At 45.5% G+C, this 20,092-nt stretch overlaps 1 protein-coding gene across 1 annotated transcript; it reads left to right on the top strand.

Annotated features, from left to right (window-relative positions):
• Positions 1-1,127: 1,127 nt before the first annotated feature.
• Positions 1,128-18,374, top strand: LOC310670566 (zinc finger protein RFP-like). Its single transcript, XM_083426107.1, has 8 exons — positions 1,128-1,757; positions 5,111-5,206; positions 7,183-7,413; positions 10,068-10,090; positions 10,475-10,599; positions 12,628-12,684; positions 15,082-16,443; positions 16,753-18,374. The coding sequence occupies exons 1-7, from the start codon at positions 1,338-1,340 to the stop codon at positions 15,597-15,599; spliced, it is 1,470 nt and encodes a 489-aa protein (XP_083282233.1). The 5' UTR covers positions 1,128-1,337; the 3' UTR covers positions 15,600-16,443; positions 16,753-18,374.
• The last annotated feature ends 1,718 nt before the right edge of the window (positions 18,375-20,092 follow it).

A 20,092-nucleotide genomic window follows, 5' to 3' on the forward strand; every position in this document is an offset into this window, starting at 1 on the left:
TACGGACTGATTTGCAAAGCAATCAAGAACTTAAAAGTCATGTCTGTCATCTATAAGCAGTGCTTTTTTTCCTTAAAAAATATTTGGGAGGGGGTACTCTCTTTTTGACTCAAGAAAATCACCATGTTATAGTTCAAATCGGGGAAAATAAATACAGTTAATGGACAAAAGTACAAGGATTCAGAAAAAGTTTAGGCATATGCGTCCCCCCAGAAAAAAAAGCACTGACTATAAGAACACAAGCTTTGATAGTCTCTTGAGCAGCCTGAGTCAGTTCAAAGCAATTTCGCAGAGGAACAGGGCTGGATTAAGGTTTAATGAGGCCCTAAGCTAATGGAGGTATTGGGGCTCTTTATATGTCCAGCTGTCCTTTGTCAACAACAAATTGTCGCTGTTCTTTGTGTTAGATATAGGCTGTGTGGTAATTTATGGACCTAATAGGTATCTAAAGCCATTTGCACATGTTGCCATGCAACCAGTCCATGCAGAATGCAGGCACCCTATACAGGTGAAACTCAGAAAATTAGAATATCGTGGAAAAGTTAATTTATTTCAGTAATTCAACTTAAAAGGTGAAACTAATATATGAGATAGATTCATGACATGCAAAGCGAGATATGTCAAGCCTTTATTTGTTACAATTGTGATGATCATGGCATACAGCTGATGAAAACCCCTAATTAACAACCTTTTAAGCTGAATTACTGAAATAAATGAACTTTTCCACGATATTCTAATTTTCCGAGTTTCACCTGTATATAGAAATGAGCAAACCAGTGATAGTTTAGGGAGCAGGCTAGCAGGTGGGGCCCATCACTTACATCCTAGGAGCCTACACAACACAAAACACTGTTGCTGTATGCAGGTTTTATTTCCTTTGTTTTTTATCTTATATTTTTGAAATATACATCCAGTTTTTTTCCCCTTTAAATTTTTTGTGGTCCCCCAAGAGAGTGGGGCCCTAAGCTATATAGCTTGTTTAGCTGATACGTAAATCCGGCACTGCAGAGGCGTAACGTTTGCGCATTTTTGGAAAATCGCGCATTTTTAAAGTGCATTTGCTGAACTCCAGCTCCCATCAGCCCCTGCTCAGCACGGCCGATGCTCAGGGATGCTGGGAGTTGTGGTCCAGCATCCGAGTGCGGCGGTGGGTGGGGGTGGAGGAGTCCTTTCCCCCTCCCCGCTCCATCCTTGCGCAATGTTTTGCCCGGGTCTCTGGCCCCCGCGCAGCCAATGCGGCTCCCGCAGGAAGCCACGTGGAGCCACCCCAGTCCTCCCCCCACGGGCCGCCCCCTTCCTCCTCCTCTTCCTCCTCCTCCTGCCATCGCCGGGCAGCCATGGCCACCGAGAGCCCCCTGGAAACTCTGCAGCGGGAGATCACCTGCTCCATCTGCCTGAGCTACTTCAAGGAGCCCGTGTCCATCGAGTGCGGCCACAACTTCTGCCAGGCGTGCATCGCGCAGTGCTGGGGCAAGGCGGACGCCGAGACCACCTCGTGCCCGCAGTGCCGCCGCTGGTCGCGCAAGAGGAGCTTCAGGCCCAACCGGGAGCTGGGCAACGTGGTGGAGGTGGCCAAGCGGCTGCGGCTGGACGCGGCCGCCACGCTGGCCGGCCAGCGGCTGTGCGAGAAGCACCAGGAGCCCCTCAAGCTCTTCTGCGAGGAGGACGAGACGCCCGTCTGCGTCATCTGCAGGGAGTCCCGGGCGCACAAAGCCCACCCCATGCTCCCCATCGAAGAGGCGGCGCAGGACTACAAGGTGACGGCCGGCTGGGTGGGTGGGGGGCGGCAGAAATGGGGAGGCAAGAGCAGCCCACCGCCCTGTTCCCCATAATAATAATAATACAGTGGCACCTCGGGTTAAGAACTTAATTGGAGGCAGAAATTGGGAGGGGGGAGCAGCCCACCGCCCTGTTCCCCATAATAATAATAATAATAATAATACAGTGGTACCTCGGGTTAAGAATGGGCGGGCATAAGTAATAAATTATTATTATCCTTATTAAAGGATCTAAAATATATGCACACGGAATGCGCTTTTTGATACTTTGCAATACTTTTCAAAAATACTGTACCTCCAAATGAGAATGGATTTACAGTGGAACCTCTTAACCTGAAACTGTTCTTAACCTGAGGTACCACTTTAGCTAATGGGGCCTCCCGCTGCCACCGCCACGCAATTTCTGTTCTCATCCTGAAGCAAAGCTCTTAACCCGAGGTACTATTTCTGGGTTAGCGGAGTCTGTAACCTGAAGCGTCTGTAACCTGAGGTACCAGTGTAATATAATAATAATAATATACCCTGCTCATCTGGCTGGGTTTCCCCATCCACTCTGGGCGGCTTCCAACAAAATATTAAAATTCAGTGATTATTCCGTTATGGCCAGGGGGTTGGGCTAGGTCAGGCATGTCCAAAGTCCATTTTGGGGGCCTAATCTGGCACGTTGGTTGGTTCAATCCGCCCCCCCCCCCCCGTGGCAGTTTATTTCCTGGGGTAAAATCCTAAAAAACCCTCAACAAATCCTAAAAAAAGCAACTTCAACCCTAAAAATAAGGTCAACAACTTTAGTTGGCCCTCACACGGCCCTTCACTTCATCAAATCTGGCCCTCTTTGAAAAAAGTTTGGACTCCACTGGGCTAGATTGTCCTCAGGGTCCCTTCCAACTCATGGTTTCTATGGCGATCCTCTGCTTAGTCATGTACACCAGGCGCCAGCAGCCTTGAGCTTCTGCTTAGCATGTTTTTTTGTTCTTACCAGAGCACCCAAGGTGTGCCAGCCACAGCTAGATGGGAAGGATATGCAGGTAGAAGTAAAGTTTCCGGGGTGGGGAGCATGCTTGGATGTGTTGCAGAAAAACCAGGAAGGGTCTTGGGCGCCTGAAAGATGACCAAATTAATAACATTCATGACTTCTTGAAAACCACGGCCTGGGCCTGCTTGGTCAGGTCCGACCTCACAATCCCTCACTCGTCCCCACACAGGACACGTGAGAATTTCTCTCTGGCCATCTGGTGACGTGGTCCACGAAAGCTTGTGAAATAATTAAGGCAGGTTTTGGGAACCTTTGACCCTCCAGATGTTGCAGAATGGCAATCTACGGCTAGGGGATATGGGAGCTGTAGTTCCGCAACATCTGGAGGGCCAAAGTTTCCCCAAACCTGCTTTAAGCTGCTATTAGATTCTTTGTCGTTCTTCGTTTCTGGATTTGTTTTCCTGAGCGCTGACTTCTATCTTCTGACTTCTGTCATGTGATGATATTATAAACTAGTTGTGCTCTGTGATACAAATCAAGCACTGCTAGGAGTTGTTTCTTTTTTGTTTCCCAGTATGTTTCTTACCAAATAGAAAATTAGGTGTGGTGTAAGGAAATTTTTATTCTGCAAGCGTGGCCCAGCGAAAAAGCTTTGAGAACCACGGCTGGGCTAGCTGTTTACTCTTGAGTCTCTGTGACTCAGATCTGTCTCAGGCCTCTCTCACAGCAAGCAATTTCCAGTCTCCTCTTTCCCCTGGTAACAGTCTTGTTCAGTGTTTTGCATTTGCAAGGGAAATCATCACCTTTCTCCCAGTTCTGTGTTCAGAGGAATGAGAGTGGGAGACTCACTTATCCAAGGATGTGATGAATCACCCTGGTACAAGATAAGAGAGATCACCAGCTGCAGCTTCATACTCCCGGCAGCTTCATTTGGGGGGGGGGTGAGGGGGAAGAGATAAATCCTTTTATGTCCAGCTTACACATAACAAACCATTTCCTTAACACGGGTCCCTTCCAACTGAAAAACATGGAGGGGGTGGAAGATTCTCTAGACAGGATGCACAGCTCCTTCTGTAACATTCAGTCTTCCCAGTCTTTGACAGATCCTCTGAAAGGGGTCAAGGAACAGAACATTTCAGGCCAAAACCAGCTTCACTTCACAGTTTGTTTCTTGCTATTTTGTCCTATTGCTTCTTCGTCTGGTGTACATGCGTCAGTTCTGAGACTTAACGTTGCACAGCTAGTATGGGTTGTTTTGTCGCTTTAAACAGCTGATTACACTCTTTGAGGGATGCGGGTGGCACTGTGGGTTAAACCACAGAGCCTAGGACTTGCTGATCAGAAGGTTAGTGGTTCGAATCCCTGCGACGGGGTGAGCTCCCGTTGCTCGGTCCCTGCTCCTGCCAACCTAGCAGATCGAAATCACGTCAAAGTGCAAGTAAATAAATAGGTACCGCTCGGGCGGGAAGGTAAACAGTGTTTCCGTGCGCTGCTCTGGTTCTCCAGAAGCAGCTTAGTCATGCTGGCCACATGACCCACATGACAAACGCTGGCTCCCTCGGCCAATAAAGCGAGTTGAGTGCCGCAACCCCAGAGTCGGTCACGACTGGACCTAATGGTCAGGGGTCCCTTTACCCTTTACCTTACACTGTTTGATTTCTTACATCTCTCTCCCCCTCCCCCCCTCCGTGTTTATGAAGTTTCTATACTGCCTTGCCTGGTGGAAAGCTGAGCTGGAATTTTTTTCAAAAATTAATCCATTTTGAAAATAATTGACTAGTGATAAGCCTGAAATTTGTGTGGAGTTTGGGGCAGATCAGTGACAGCTGGAGAATCAAACACAACAAGCAAATACAGTCGTACCTTGGAAGTCCAATGGAATCCGTTCTGGAAGTCCTGACGACTTCCAGAACGTTCGGAAACCAAAGCATGGGTTCTGATTGGCTGCAGGAAGCTCCTGCAGCCAATTAGAAGCCCCGTCGGACGTTAGGCTTCCAAAAATAGTTCACGAACCAGTCACTTCCGGGTTTGCAATGTTCGGGAGCCAAAACGTTTGAGAACAAAACTGTTCGAAAAGCAAGGCACAACTGTGCATGACTTGCCTTATGACTTATAGGCCATCATTTGAATAGCATTTAGAATGATCTTCCTAAAATGGAAATTGCAGAATGCCCTCCAAAAGTATACATCTCCTACAAGAGACACAAGACTTTTGATTCCTGAGTATGCCATTTAAAAAATGGCTGGAGTACTCTGCGCTAGGGGGAAGTAAGTTGGCTAAGCAGAAAGTCAAGTGACTTATCACAACATACATGAGAAAAAGGGTATGTACATTACTTTCAGATTTATCTTTTGTCAGAAACAAGTTGCCGCCCATGTGAAAATTCTGACAGAACGGAGGGAGAAGCTGAAGGAATTAAAAGAAGACCTGGAGTGCAGAAGGCAGGCTGATCAGGTGAGAGCTTGTCTACAAGAAGGACCAGGAGGTGCGGGAAATTGTGAGGAGGGTTTTCTAGAAAATTTTGAATTGCAAATTAGGGTAATTTGCATCAGAAGATTTTCAGTCCACTGTGGAAAACCCAAGAGGGTGGTCTAACTTAGCAAGTCTGTTTCAGTTGTGTTTAGTAAACAAAGCTGAAAACTTTGAAACTTCCCAGGTTGCCTAATGTTTGTCTTTGCAAATGGCACGCGTTCATTGTTACAAATGAACTTATGAAACAGATTTTTTTCCCCCTCTGGTGAAAAAAGCACTGGGGGGAAAACTGTTTTGGAGAAATTTCAAGGGAAATTTCTCTGCACCGCATCACTGGTGAAAGAGAAGACTGTTTCTTCTGGTGTTGAAGGAGGCAGGTGCCTTAATAAACTGGATCAAATTTCTCTTACATGTTGTGAACCATTATCTGTTCAGTCTGTTTATACCTATGATTCAGTTAGACAGAACCTGTCATCTCCAGCGACTTGGCACAGTGGTACAGAAGGTCTTTCATATCCAGTATGTCCCCTGGCTGAAATGCCAGAGACCCAACTGCTGGTCAGTGTGGACAATGTTGAGCTAGTCTAACCAATAGTCTGACTCTCTGAAACAATGGAAACTGCCTTACGTGATATTCCTTTGAGCAGGTACCCAACCCTGGTTAGGGTACCAATGTGAGAGCATCAGGGATATTTGTACGTCCGCTTCCTTGTCATAGCTGTCAAGCATCCCTTATTTGGAGGGACAGTCCTTATCACAGCGCCATGTCCCGCTGCTGTCCCTTATTGATGGATGTCCCTTAAATTTCCCGGGTTTCAAAGGAAGCAGCTCCTCTCCCACTCTCCTTGCCAGCCAGGGAGGAGGGAGGCTCCAACTGTGTTGCTTGGCTGCCCGGCCCGCCCCCCTCTGGCCTCCTCTCACCAGGCTCGGCCCCAGGGAGCCCCTCCCCGCCGGGACTGGCCGGAGCCTCAGGCCCTTCTGCCACCATCCTCCTCGCAGTCTCCGAATTGAGCGTCTCTGCCTGGGGCCTCCCCTCTGCCCATTGCCACCGCTCCTGCTAGGCCGTACTGCGGCTGTGCTGCCAAAGGACCCGGATGCAGCCTGGCATGGCCTGTGAATTGCTGAGGAGCCTTGAGAGGAGAGCGAGGGCAACCATAGAGAAAGCAGTTTAGAGAAAGAGGGTGAAGAGGAGGAGGCGGAGGTGTGGGCAGGTGTTCCAATGGCTACAAGGGAAGGACCGCAAACACTTTCCCCATAGATTTGTAGTGGTAGACTAGCATAGATGGTCTGATCTGCGGGTTTACTTTGGGCACTATTTGCCCCCCCCCTTCCTCCCGCCCCACCTGATGGAATTGAGAGCTGCAGATGGAGCACGAGAGAAAAGATACAGAACTGCAGCAGCATCTTCGTAGCTTGGACTTTGTTTTGCACGAAAAGTGGTTGCTGCTTGTAGTTATTTACCGTATTTTTTGCTCTATAAGACTCACTTTTCCCCTCTTAAAAAGTAAGGGGAAATGTTTGCGCATCTTATGGAGCGAATGCAGGCTGTGCAGCTATCCTAGAAGCCAGAACAGGAAGAGGGATTGCTGCTTTCACTGCACAGCGATCCCTCTTGCTGTTCTGGCTTCTGAGATTCAGAATATTTTTTTTCTTGTTTTCCTCCTCCAAAAACTAGGTGTGTCTTATAGAGCGAAAAATACGGTAATTTCAGTGTTTCATCAGCTGGTGTCTTGAGCAGCAACCTCTGGAAACGAAGGGCTAAAAACCGGCATTGCTCTCCCAAATTATCTGGTCCCTTTTAACTTCGTATTTCAGCTGGTAGACTAAAATCCCTGATTTTGGCTGCTGGTCCCAGATTTTCAAGGCTGCTGGTCCCAGATCTTCAAATCTGTAAGTTGACAGCTATGTTCCTTGTGCTATTTCACCATCCCGGCTGGCCCTTCTCCTGTTCCTTACAGGATGATGTACAAAGTGAGAAGCAGAAGGTGGAGTCTGAATTTAATCAGATCCACGAGTTCATGGAAAAAATTGAGCGCTTCTTGGTTATCATGCTGAAGAAGTTTGACAAGGAGATCGTGCACAGGAGAGACGTGGAATCCGGCAGGTTCTCAGGGGAGATTGATCGCCTCGATGCCTTGATCAGCGAAGTTGAGAACAAGTGCCAACAGCCTGCCAGTGAATTCCTGCAGGTGAGATTCTCTGGAGGGCTTCTTGCCTCTCCTGGGTTTCAGCGCTAAAGCCAAAAATGCAGAAACAGCCACCTGAAAAGAAAAGAGGTGCCATACCTTGTTTCATTTGTGTTGCATGCACTGAAACTTCCTTGGTGTGTGACATTTGCTAGGAGAGGGATTTGAGGAGTGCAGCCCTGCGTGTTCTCCTTTTTTTATATATTTCTTTTTTTAATTTTTTTTTTATTGATACAGCAAGAAAAAGAAAAACCACAAATACCAAATTACACACAAGAATAACCATAGACACACAATTTTCTTAACAAACAATAAAACATATATTGGTCTTAACACTAAAGACCCAACCTCCCGTCTATTCCATATTTCAATTTCATATTACTTACTGCCAATACAGACTTTTATCATAATTAAACTTTTTCTTAATATATCTAATTTCTTATATCTACCTTGCAACTATTACTGAAGATCCTCGAATGCTTCAACAGAATTTAAACTACTATATTTATTTTTCAAATATTCTTTGAAAACCTCCCATTTTGAAACAAATTCCTGCTCGTTCTCCTTGATCGCTCAGTGGTTTTTGGATACTGTTGACCATGGTATCCTTCTAGAGCCGTGGTTCCCAACGTGGGGAACACGCCCCACAAGGGGGCAATTTGATTTTTTTTAAATAATATTTTATTAAGTTTCCATTTCATAATATATAAACATCCATATTGCTCACAATAAATTTTTGCTCGTTTGAGCTGGTCAACTCCCCCCGCCCTCCTTGTGTCTGCCATAATTCCTATCTATTTCATTGCATTTGTTCCTCTTCCTCCTTACATTTCATCCATTTCCATTTTTAACATTTTAAATAAACATAAAAGGTATAAATCATAAACATTACAAGTCTTCTTAAGTCAATCCTTCTAGTGTTGTTAATTGTTTGCAATTGTCTTTCAAATATTGTATAAATTTACTCCCGTCTTTTTGGAAAGCTTGATCACGCTGGTTTCGGGTTTCCACGGTCAGCTTTGCTAGTTCTGCTTATTCCATTTTTAAGGGGGGAAATTTTATTTTTAAGGGGGGGGGGCAATTGGAACTTGTTTAGACCAAGTTAATGTCCTTTTAGGCTTCCTCCACGTGAATAGGAGTTCACTTTTTGAATAATAAGAATTATATGTCACCGGGGGGCGGGGGTGGGCAATCAGGATTTTAGAGATGTCTAGGTGGGGCATGGCCAAAAAAAGGTTGGGATCCACTGAGTCTCGGGGAGGTCAGCATTTTGGGCAATTTGCTTAAGTGTTTCCACTCCTACCTCCAGAAAGTAGCCATGGGAGGCTGTTCTTCGGTGCCAGACATCAGCGCAACGCTGTGCACCTGCGACTCCCAGCAATTGGCACCCAGGGGCCTGATGCCTCTGGCAGTGAAGGTAAAACACAGCCATCTTGGCTGGTAGGCATTGGTAGCCTTGTTCTCTGTGAATTTGTCTAATCTTTTAACTCCATCACTGTGCCGTATGGGAGAGAGTATATGGTTACTTGACGTCCCCATTTCCTGGGGACAGTCCCTGGATTTATAAATCTGTCCCCGGGCAAAATCCGTCCCCGGAATGTCCACGGGTTTAATTTAATTTCCCCAGATTTATATTTTAAGTGTTGTAAATTTATTAGTAGGGAATGAATGTTGCGTGATTGGTTCAACGGCACAAGACACATCATATGGGGACTTCCGGTGAGGCAAAATGGCGGGCGCCACGGCAGCGGGCAGCTCCTGAAGCCAGCCAGGGCCAACTGCGCTACCAGGCTGGCTCCGGGCTGGTGAGACTGCCACTGCCGAGGGGGGACCGGGGATGTCTGGCGCATCAACCGGGGGGAACCGCTGACATACACCCCCGCAACCCAAATCAAGCCGGGAGCGAGAGTGCCTTGCCACCCGGTTGACTGTCCAATGGTGCTCTGGGGCCAGGAAAACCCCGGAGCCGATACAGGGAGAAGGAGGAGAGGAGAAGGAGAAGGAAGAGAGAGAAAGAGGAAGGAGGAAAAAGAGGGGAGCCCTGACCTTGCTGCCCCGCTGCCGCCGCCGCCACCGCTGAAGAGAGGTAGGAGAGCACCAGGAGGGCAAGGGCACTTGACCGAGCCCAGGCCTGACCCGAGCCTACTCCATGGCAGCTAGCGCTCCAAGAGAGCCTAGAAGAAGGCTGCACGGCAGAGGAGAATATAGAAGAGAAGATATTACTTCTTCTTTTTTTTTTTTTAAAAAACAACTTTTTAAAATAACTTTTTTTTCAAAAAAAATAGGTGCCCCCGGATTCTTTGGAAAAAATCTGGTAACCTTAAGGGAGTACTATTGTTTTCTATGAGCTGTGTGAAGAAGCACTTCCTTTTCCCTGCCCTGCATTTTCATTTAATGCCCACAAGTTCCTCATTCAGCTTTACAACCTTGCAAGTTGTCCCTTTTGATTTGGCCAGGAGACTGAAACTCTGAGGTCTTAACAAAAATACCCAGTGACTCTTGTGGCAGAAGTGGATTTTAAATACTTCTTCTATAACAAATACTTTTGGAGTCGTGCTCTTTCCATTTGCTCCCTAATTTCTAAGCCTTTCGGCCAATATTTATGGCATAATAAATGTGGGAATGATCTTCTTTTTCTTTTCTTCCCTTGCCTCCAGGACATCAGGAACATTTTGAGCAGGTAGGTAACACTTTTGCAGATCTCACTTTTTATCGGCGTAGGAAAAACTGAGAAAGCTTTCCTCAAATCCATTCTAATCAAAACCTAGCTTATCCCTGCCTCTTTGGCCCCCCAAACACAGTAATTCCACATTTTCTCCCCCTTCCTGTCCCAGGGCCATATGTGCAAAGCTTACCCTTTTGTGGCACAGGGGCCCTACATCAAAACAAGCTTTCCACATTCCCTAAGCGGTGGAACTTTCCCAGCAGAAGTTAGAATGTTTACGAACATTCAGTAACATCACAACACTGCAGTTTGGGAAAGGGGGCTTGCAGCTCTTAAATGCTCTGATAGTATGGAAAATGCTGGGACCACAATGTAACGCTTTCACGTTTCCCATTCTAGATGTAAAGAAGGACAGATTTCACAGATGGCGGAAATTGCTTCCTCTCCGACTGAGCTAGAAAAGAAACTTGGGCATTTCAGTCTGAAAAATATTGTTATCAAGGAGGCACTGGAGAAATGTCGAGGTACCGAGAAGGACAAATGATAGCTTAGGACCTTGTAAAATACACGAGAATCTCCATACTTTGGGCTGAATTTCCGTACTGTGGGCTGCATCTAATGTTCTCTGTCCACTAGTGCAAATTGTGCAAATTGCATGATCTGTTCTGCAACACAGCTAACAGCAACCTGCTTGTGCATTCTGCTGGTGCGAAAGATTTCACCAGTGGAGCAAGTATACTTCTAAGTGACTTTAGCTTAGTGCTATGTGGGATACAACTTCCTTTTGTCTTCAGATCCAACAATGCAGTGCGCAGACATGTGGACATGAGCAATGTGGGTTCTGCTTGGGGAAATAAGTACCAATTTTATGTCCAGTAAATATATGATTAGGGACGCGGGTGGCACTGTGGGTTAAACCACAGAACCTAGGACTTGCCGATCAGAAGGTTGGCGGTTCGAATCCCCGGGACGGGGTGAGCTCCCGTTGCTCGGTCCCTGCTCCTGCCAGCCTAGCAGTTTGAAAGCACGTCAAAGTGCAATAGATAAATAGGTACCGCTCCAGCGGGAAGGTAAATGGCGTTTCCGTGGGCTGCTCTGGTTCGCCAGAAGCGGCTTAGCCATGCTGGCCACATGACCTGGAAGCTGTACGCCGGCTCCCTCGGCCAATAAAGCGAGATGAGCGCCGCAACCCCAGAGTCGGCCACGACTGGACCTAATGGTCAGGGGTCCCTTTACCTTTAAATATATGATTGGTTGAAAGCAAGTAATGTGGTAGGAGTAAGAGCAGTGGAGAGGTGGGTGGAGAAGAAGAACAGAAATGGAGTTTTTGGCAAGAGCCATGAAAGGGCTGTGCAGAGCACTTCAGCACTGTGTTTCCTAAGTACCATGCTTATTACTCGCACCTTTCCCCCCTTTCACAGCTCATATAACACAGGAGACCTCCTGTTTTGGGGCATACACAAGCTTTCCCCCTTGGCCAGATCACCTATCCCTCCGCTTATAGCAGCTACACCGATGCACATTATTTAACGGATGCGGGTGGCACTGTGGGTTAAACCACAGAGCCTAGGACTTGCTGATCAGATGGTCGGCGGTTCGAATCCCCACGATGGGGTGAGCTCCTGTTGTTCGGTCCCTACTCCTGCCAACCTAGCAGTTTGAAAGCACGCCAGTGCAAGTAGATAAATAGGTACTGCTCCGGTGGGAAGGTTAATGGCGTTTCCATGCGCTGCTCTGGTTCGCCAGAAGTGGCTTAGTCATGCTGGCCACATGACCCGGAAGCTGTACGCCGGCTCCTTCGGCCAATAAAGCGAGATGAGCGCCGCAACCCCAGAGTCGGCCATGACTGGACCTAATGGTTAGGGGTCCCTTTACTTTTATAGAATACATTCTGTGATACACCTTTTTCCTCTCAGTAGCTAGAGCATGTCCATCAGCATTCTGTGGCTGGTCACCTTCTGCTGATTCACCTGCTTCGTGCTTTCTGACTTTTCACCAGGGTGCTACTGCATATTTCCCCTGAAGCAGTTGTCTTGCACTCATGAGGGCTAGAAACTTGAAAAAGAACTATGGCAATAGGCATGCTTAAGCACCACTCTTAAGTACCACATTCTGTAGCTCTCACAGCCTACCCAGTTTCCCCACTGAAGTGACATTACATAAAATAATTCGATCTCTTGCGCCACCAGCCTTTTCCTCGCCTCCTTACTGAGATCATATCTAGAATCATAGAATCATAGAGTTGGAAGAGACCACAAGGGTCATCGAGTCCAACCCCCTGCCAAGCAGGAAACACCATCAGAGCACTCCTGACATATGGCAGTCAAGCCTCTGCTTAAAGACCTCCAAAGAAGGAGACTCCACCACACTCCTTGGCAGCAAATTCCATTGTCGAACAGCTCTTACTGTCAGGAAGTTCTTCCTAATGTTTAGGTGGAATCTTCTTTCTTGTAGTTTGGATCCATTGCTCCGTGTCCGTGAATCTAATGCTTCACCTTTATTTAGTAGCAAGAGTAAACATTCCTGATTCTTAAACCCTTCTCTCTTTCTAGAGACAATGATATCTGAATTGGCAAAAGCAAGGACAATGGAAGCATCAGCTCAAAGGAGTAAGTTGTGGTTTTTTGGAAAAAACCGGGATAGTCACTTTCTAAGAAGCTGAGAGCAATGTTGATTTGGGGCCTCTTGTCCAACTCTGAGAAATGGCTTCACATGGTGAGGGATGGTGGTATTTATGGCTTCATCCTGTACAGCAATAATTTCACAGGAAAAGGGGAGGGCCTTGAACTGCTTCAGTCACCTAACCCTCTTTGCTCCCCCCCCTTTCCTTTCCTTCAGAGGGTGGAAGGAATCTGTTGCCATGACAACACACAGCCCAAGTCCTTATTGTGAGGGAAAGTAAACATAAGAAATTGTTGCTCTTGTCCATGACTCAGGAGCTGGAGTTTGGGGGTGTAGTATGTATCTGGGGATCCCTGAGATTTTTCCTAGGCCCCTCCCCCTCCTCAAATAAGTGGTCTTTCCACTTCAGAGTAGGAGAAAGTGAGGTTTTGTATTCTTGGGCTTCCCCATTGCTATTGCTGCTGCCACAATCCCATTAAAGGAGACTGCAGCTGGGCAGAAGATCATTTTCCAGACAAATGCTTCACTTATGGGATTCTGTACATGTCAAATTCAGTCCTAGGCGTCTCCAGTTATTAATATTGCTAATTATTATTCGTTTGTCGCATTTTTGCACTAGTGTGTCTCAGGGCGACTTGCTCAGTAAAAATAGAAATAACAAACCTGGCATTAAAACAGCAATAAACAAAAGCTGAAATACCGTATTTTTTGCTCTATAAGACTCACTTTTTCCCTCCTAAAAAGTAAGTGGAAATGTGTATGCGTCTTATGGAGCGAATGCAGGCTACGCAGCTATCCCAGAAGCCAGAACAGCAAGAGGGATTGCTGCTTTCACTGCGCAGTGATCCCTCTTGCTGTTCTGGCTTCTGAGATTCAGAATATTTTTTTTCTTGTTTTCCTCCTCCAAAAACTAGGTGCGTCTTGTGGTCTGGTGCGTCTTATAGAGCGAAAAATACGGTACATTTCAAGGGGCAAATCGTACCCACCCTACTTAAAGGATGAGTACGGAAAATGCCAACCACCCTCCCAGTTAAAAATAAAAAGTCTTGTCTAAAACCAGACATTGATGGTGCCAAGAGTGCTTCTCCAGGAGGAACATTTTAACTGGAAAGCCACCACAGAAAAGGCCCAGTTAAAAGATCAGGTAGCAAATGTTGCAAAAGCTCTTGGCCTGATTGCTGGTACCAGTCAGAGTAGACAATATTGGTCTAGACATGCTGGCCCAAACTCTATCGGCTTCATGGTTGAGCAAGGATTTGAACCAAAGCCTTCTCAGTCCTAATCTAACACTGGTTAATACAAGACAGGGGAATGTGTTGCCCTCAAGATGTTCCTGGACTCCAGCTCCCATCAGTCTCAGCCAGCATGGCCAACAGCCAGGGATGCTGGGAGTTGTAGTCCAGCAATATTTAAAGGGCAACACCCACCCAAGCCATTCTCTACCAGTGTTTCCCAAACTTGGGTCTCCAGCTGTTTTTGGACTACAACTCCCATCATCCCTAGCTAACAGGGCCAGTGGGCTGATGGGAATTGTGGTCCAAAAATAGCTGGAGACCCAGGTTTTGGAAACCCTTCTCTAACCATTACAACAGTCTGGCCCTCTTTAATGGTCTGATAATAGCCAGTTCCCCGCTGCATCAAATTGACACAGGGCTTTTACCAGCTTCTTATTGTATGGAACTGGTAGTCATTCAGGTCAGTGGAGACTGGGGCCCAGACTGTAGCACTCTTGACAAAGTAACAACTTTGTTTTTTCCATCTTGATTGATTGATTGATTGATTGATTGATTGATTATACCTCTAACAAGCCAGACTGGCTTAAGCAGTTTACAAATATGAAATCAAACTCAAAATATCCACAGGTACAGTGGTACCTCGGGTTAAGTACTTAATTCGTTCCGGAGGTCCATTCTTAACCTGAAACTGTTCTTAACCTGAAGCACCACTTTAGCTAATGGGGCCTCCCCCTGCTGCCGCGCCGCTGGAGCACAATTTCTGTTCTCATCTTGAAGCAAAGTTCTTAACCCGAGGTACTATTTCTGGGTTAGCAGAGTCTGTAACCTGAAGCGTATGTAACCCGAAGCGTATGTAACCCGAAGTACCACTGTAATTAAAATGCACATTTAAAACAATTCCCTCAAAATTTATTAAAAACACCCATAATCAAACAAACTCATTAAAAAGTGTAACAATTAGAACAGTTAAATGAGCAGCCAAAACAATTAGATCAAGTGGCCTAAATTTTAATTCTTTTGTTTCCTTTTATTTCTTTTGAAGACCCTGCTCTAGCTTGCATTGGGCTTTCCCAGATCTGATTGTAAAAAGCTGTCTTTCCTTTTTGCCAAGCTCTTCTGATTGTTTTCCGTTTGTCTGTTTCTCCTCAGTAAGCGTTACTCTCGACCCCGACACGGCTCATCCCCTCCTTGTGGTGAGCGAAGACAGGAAAAGCGTGAAACGGGGAGACATGGTTCAGCCACTGCCCAACAACCCTGAGAGATTTGACTCCACCCTGATTCTCCTGGGCAGCGAGAGATTCTCCTCAGGGGTACATTACTGGGAGGTGGAGGTGGGTAATGGGCAAAACTGGGCCCTTGGCGTGGTCAAAGAGTCTGTGATAAGGAAGGGACCTGTTGTCACTTGCCCCAATGAAGGCGTCTGGGCTTTGGGACTCTGTGGGAATGAGTACAGGGCTTTCACTTTAGCCGAGACTCGTCTGACCCTAGATGAAGCCCCGGAGAAAATCCAGGTATTTGTGCACTATGAAAGGGGTTGGGTGGCCTTTTTTGACGCTGGTTATATGTCCCTCCTTTTTATTTTCCAGTCAGCTAATTTCTGTGGGGAGAGAATTTGTCCTTTCTTTAAATTGTGGGGCCTAACTACAGAGCTTAGAATGTGCCCCTGAAAACAGCCTCTGCAATTTGTTGGTCCAGCTTGTTTTTGCAATTCCATTCCATTCATAATTTTGTACAGAAACACAGAAATTGGCAAAGAATTTTCATTTTGAAAGGATTTTGACTTTTAACTCCATGAAGAGAAGGAGCCTTCATTTGTGGAAGAAGAGTTGCACCTTCCATGAGCGCAAGCTCCTTCTATTCACAGCTAAAAAGTTAGGCTCAAAATCTGGTTTTTTAAATAAGTAAAGGAGCAAACCTGTCCCAAACCATTTTAATTTAAAAGAAAACAACTTCTAAGTTCACATAATTCTAGAGAGGGAGAAAGAGCATTTTGCATCATAAGAAACATTTAAGTGCAGGCTGAATATTATAAATACATTTCTATACACTTTTATATTGTATTATCTCAGCTAGCATTCATATTTCTACTTAACTTGCATTCTCACCATCCTCCCCACTGATCTTGTTGGCTGGGGCTGATAGGAGTCAAAGTCCGACATCTCGAGGGCCACAGGTTCCCACTCTGGATTTAAGCTATGGTTTGCTTAACAAGCCATGAGTTAATTGCAAGTTGCCTCATAGACAGACAAACCATGGCTTGTTTCTCCAGAGTTTGGTTTGTTTGCTAGTTGTCTCATTCCTTTGAAGCTTGGTGAGTGTCTGGGGTGGAATGGCCAAACAGTTCAGAGTTAAGGAAGACTGTACTGGGTTCACATTTAACAGGAAGCCATAGTCAAAACAAACCAAGTTTCATAAGCCAGCAGCAAAGCTCTGCTTTTAGATTGTGGTTTGTTGACAGTAAACACACTATTAAGGCTTTCTGTAGGGGTGGCGCTGTGGGTTAAAGCCTCAGTGCCTAGGGCTTGCCGATCGAAAGGTCGGCGGTTCGAATCCCCGCAGCAGGGTGCGCTCCCGCTGTTCGGTCCCAGCGCCTGCCAACCTAGCAGTTCGAAAGCACGTCAAAGTGCAAGTAGATAAATAGGGACCGCTTACTAGCGGGAAGGTAAACGGCGTTTCCGTGTGCGGCTCTGGCTCGCCAGAGCAGCGATGTCACGCTGGCCACGTGACCCGGAAGTGTCTTCGGACAGCGCTGGCCCTTGGCCTCTTGAGTGAGATGGGCGCACAACCCTAGAGTCTGTCAAGACTGGCCCGTACGGGCAGGGGTACCTTTACCTTTTATGTATAGGAGTTTATTAAATACACACTTATTTGTTCCCTGCAATCCAGACATCTTCCCTCAGGGCAGTGTCTGTGCTACAGGAATGCTTTCCCTCCCAAATCTCAGGCAGCAGTACTTCTGTCACTTGGAAAACAAAATGCTTTGCTTAGCAAGTTTATGGCTAACAGAAGTGTGCTCTGTGGCGCTGGTCTTCAGCTGCTGGGTTGCAGCCCTATCTAAGGTGGGTTGCAAAAGGAGCACTACCTCCATGCTAATACACGGTTAAAGATTAAGAAGTGGGTCCCCAAATGTATGTTGCAGTGAAAATTGGGTCCTGGGGCTGAAAAGGTTGAAGATACCTGCTCTAAGGAACGTGGCTGTGTTTGACTTACCTGCACTGCATCCAGTGGGTGGCCACTCGCATCAGCAGTGGTGACCAACGCAACACTTGCTTCTCCCATGTCAACACTATCGGACAACCTTTCACATGCTTCTTATTACGAGTTTATGCCACAGATGCTGCTGTACCACTTCAGCATATGAGCACTTATCCCACCCCATTTATTTTATTGTTATTTGTTTCTTTAAAAGGAAGGCTTTCCCTTTTTCCATGTCACTGGCACGCTGGAGATCATAGAATTGTAGTATTGCAATCTAGTCGAAACCCCTGCAATGCAGGAATGTCAACTCAATCATTCAAGACACAATGACCACCCAAACTCTGCTTAATAGCCTCCAGGGAAGGAGAGTTCACCATCTCTTCTGGGAGTCTGTTCCACTGTCAAACAACTCTTCCTGCCAGAAAGTTATTCCCAATGTTTAGTCGGAATCTCCTTTCTTGGCAGCAAGTTAGCGGAAAGTGGTATGTATAACGCTTGCACCTTAGGAGCTTATGTAAATGAGTGCTTTGCTAATTACTGAAATCCCAGTCACTTGTCCCCCTTGGTCTGGATAGGTGTGGGGGACATCCTGGCATCTTAGTTATGTTCAAAATTGATAACATACTGCATTGAAATAAAATGAAGACTTGAAAGATGCAAAGATTAAAATGCAGTAGGAGTTCCCTACCTTGATGGATAAACCCAGAAAAGTAAGGAGGAATGTACAGAGTAGTCCTTGGCTATATTTTCACTGCATAGTTAAATGGTTATGGCTTCCCAGGATCCCTGGAATTTGTAGATTTTCCGCAACAGAATTTGGAAATATCCATTCCCACCGTCGGGATTCCTTGTGAGAACAGCACAGTGGCTAATCTGGCCTAGTTCAGGTTTACCAAAGCAGCCACAGCTTGAATCCATAAACCAGATTTTATGCTTTGCTTTTAGGTTGTTTTTAGGTCCTTTGTTTTCACAGCAACAAAGCAGGATTAAGGGGGATTTGCTGGATTATGGCTCCACTTCTTACACACTTACCTGGGAGTAACTCCTCTCGAGCATAAGACTTGCTTCTTAGTAATCATGTATAGGATTGCACTGTTAAGTGATTTATAAATGGCTCCCACTCTGACACATCTGCACTTTTGGAAGATGTGTTTCTTTTTTGTTAAGGTTCAACAGATTTGCATATATTTTGATCCAGAAAACTGTTGTGTCATTGCATTAAAATTCCTTTTGTGAACAGAGAAGATTCTTGTGTTTTTGTTTGTTTCTTGTGTAATAGGTGTATTCCAGCTGAAAAAAGCCCTGTGTAATAGCTTTTAAAGAACCTCACTACCCCTTTCCTCAATCTACTTATCAACTAGACCAGAGCGGGGGCGGGGGGGGGGGACCTTGGGGCCCTCCAAATGTTGCTGGACGACAACTCTCCTCATCCCTGATCGTTGGCCATGGTGGCTGAGGCTGTGGGAGTTGTAGTTCAGCAACATCTCGAGGGCCACAGGTTTACTACAGTGATCTCTGCTGTGAAATTGTTCTGATGTATGGGACATAATTTGTGATTATCATATGTGGGCCACTCCCCTATGAAAAAACGGTTCAGCATTTGGGGCTTTTAAATTCAGTGAAAAGGAGAGTAAGAGGAGACATGCTAGAGGTAAATAACACATTTTAAGTGGTGTTGAAGTAAATTATCTAAAAGTGAGAATAAATACATTGCACAAATACATAATTATTCATCTTTTTTCCCTTTCAGTTAATTAAAATAAAGAATAATTGTCTTTAATAAAATATAATTTAAGTTTGTCAAAGTGCTCTGTTATATATTCCCTAATAATACATGTGGATTGATCGGTTCTTGACTTTTATCATTCCAATACTTGATAAACAAGCTCCATTCACAATGTCCTCCTTCAACTGGCCTTCTGTTACCCTTATTGTTTGTCTCCTTAAGCCATTTCCCATACCTAAGAAAACCATATGTCAATAGAACATGATCTGGGATTTTTTCAGTGTTGTCAGATTAACATCCTAGCTGTCTTTATTACATGAACTACAATTTTCAGGTCTTCCTCCAGTATTGCACCTCTAAAATAATCCAACCATGATCATTTATGGGTCCTTTGGAAGATCATACCCAAGGATATGACTGGCCAATTCTGTGTCCTGGGTCATGCTACGGATTCTAAACCCTATTCCCCAAAGCATCAGCACTACCCAAATTTGAAAGGATTGTCTGGAGAATTGTGAATGCAATAAACAAAAGACATTAAATCTTTTATCCGTATACTGATCTTTGAAAATTGCTGGTAAAATATGGGATGAATTAAGAATGTAGACCTTGCCTCTAGCTTCAGCAACTTCAAATGGCTCAATAACAGTTGCACTACTATGGGGCATCCAGAGAGTATGTGGCTGGCCAAGGAGTTGACCTTGAGTCTCCCAGGTCCAAGTCCAATTCTACTGCCAGCTTTGCTGACTTAACATTAAAGCCTCTGGCTAAAGTTCAGTTAAGAATGGAGGCTGATAGTGCATACTAAGAGTTGATCCTGATCGCTTCCTGACAGTGTGTGCCAATCTCATGTGGTCCAAGTGTCCTCATTTGCTACGGACAATCGCTATTTTCTGAAGCCTAATTCTCATAAAACAGTCTCTACTTTGCCTCTGTTTTTTTTTATTAGGTTATATGATTTTGTTGTTCTTTAGAAGGGAGGGAAACTCAAGAAAGTGTTTGAGCACTTGCTTGCTTGCTTGCTTAACATTCCCCCTATTTTAAAAATAACAGCAGCTGTCGGCGCCCCTCCAAGACTACAACACCCCTGCCTGAATATCAGGAAGAGTGGATTAAATTTAATGATTACCTAGTTAAATATGTTAAGTTAAATTAATTGAAAACAGCTTGCAGATACTTAATTGCCTTAGGATTTTATTTATGTTAGGGATGAATGAATATGTTTAATTTCATAAT

This window comes from Podarcis tiliguerta (genome assembly GCF_965153285.1).
Source record: "Podarcis tiliguerta genome assembly, chromosome: 2".
NCBI lineage: Eukaryota > Metazoa > Chordata > Lepidosauria > Squamata > Lacertidae > Podarcis > Podarcis tiliguerta.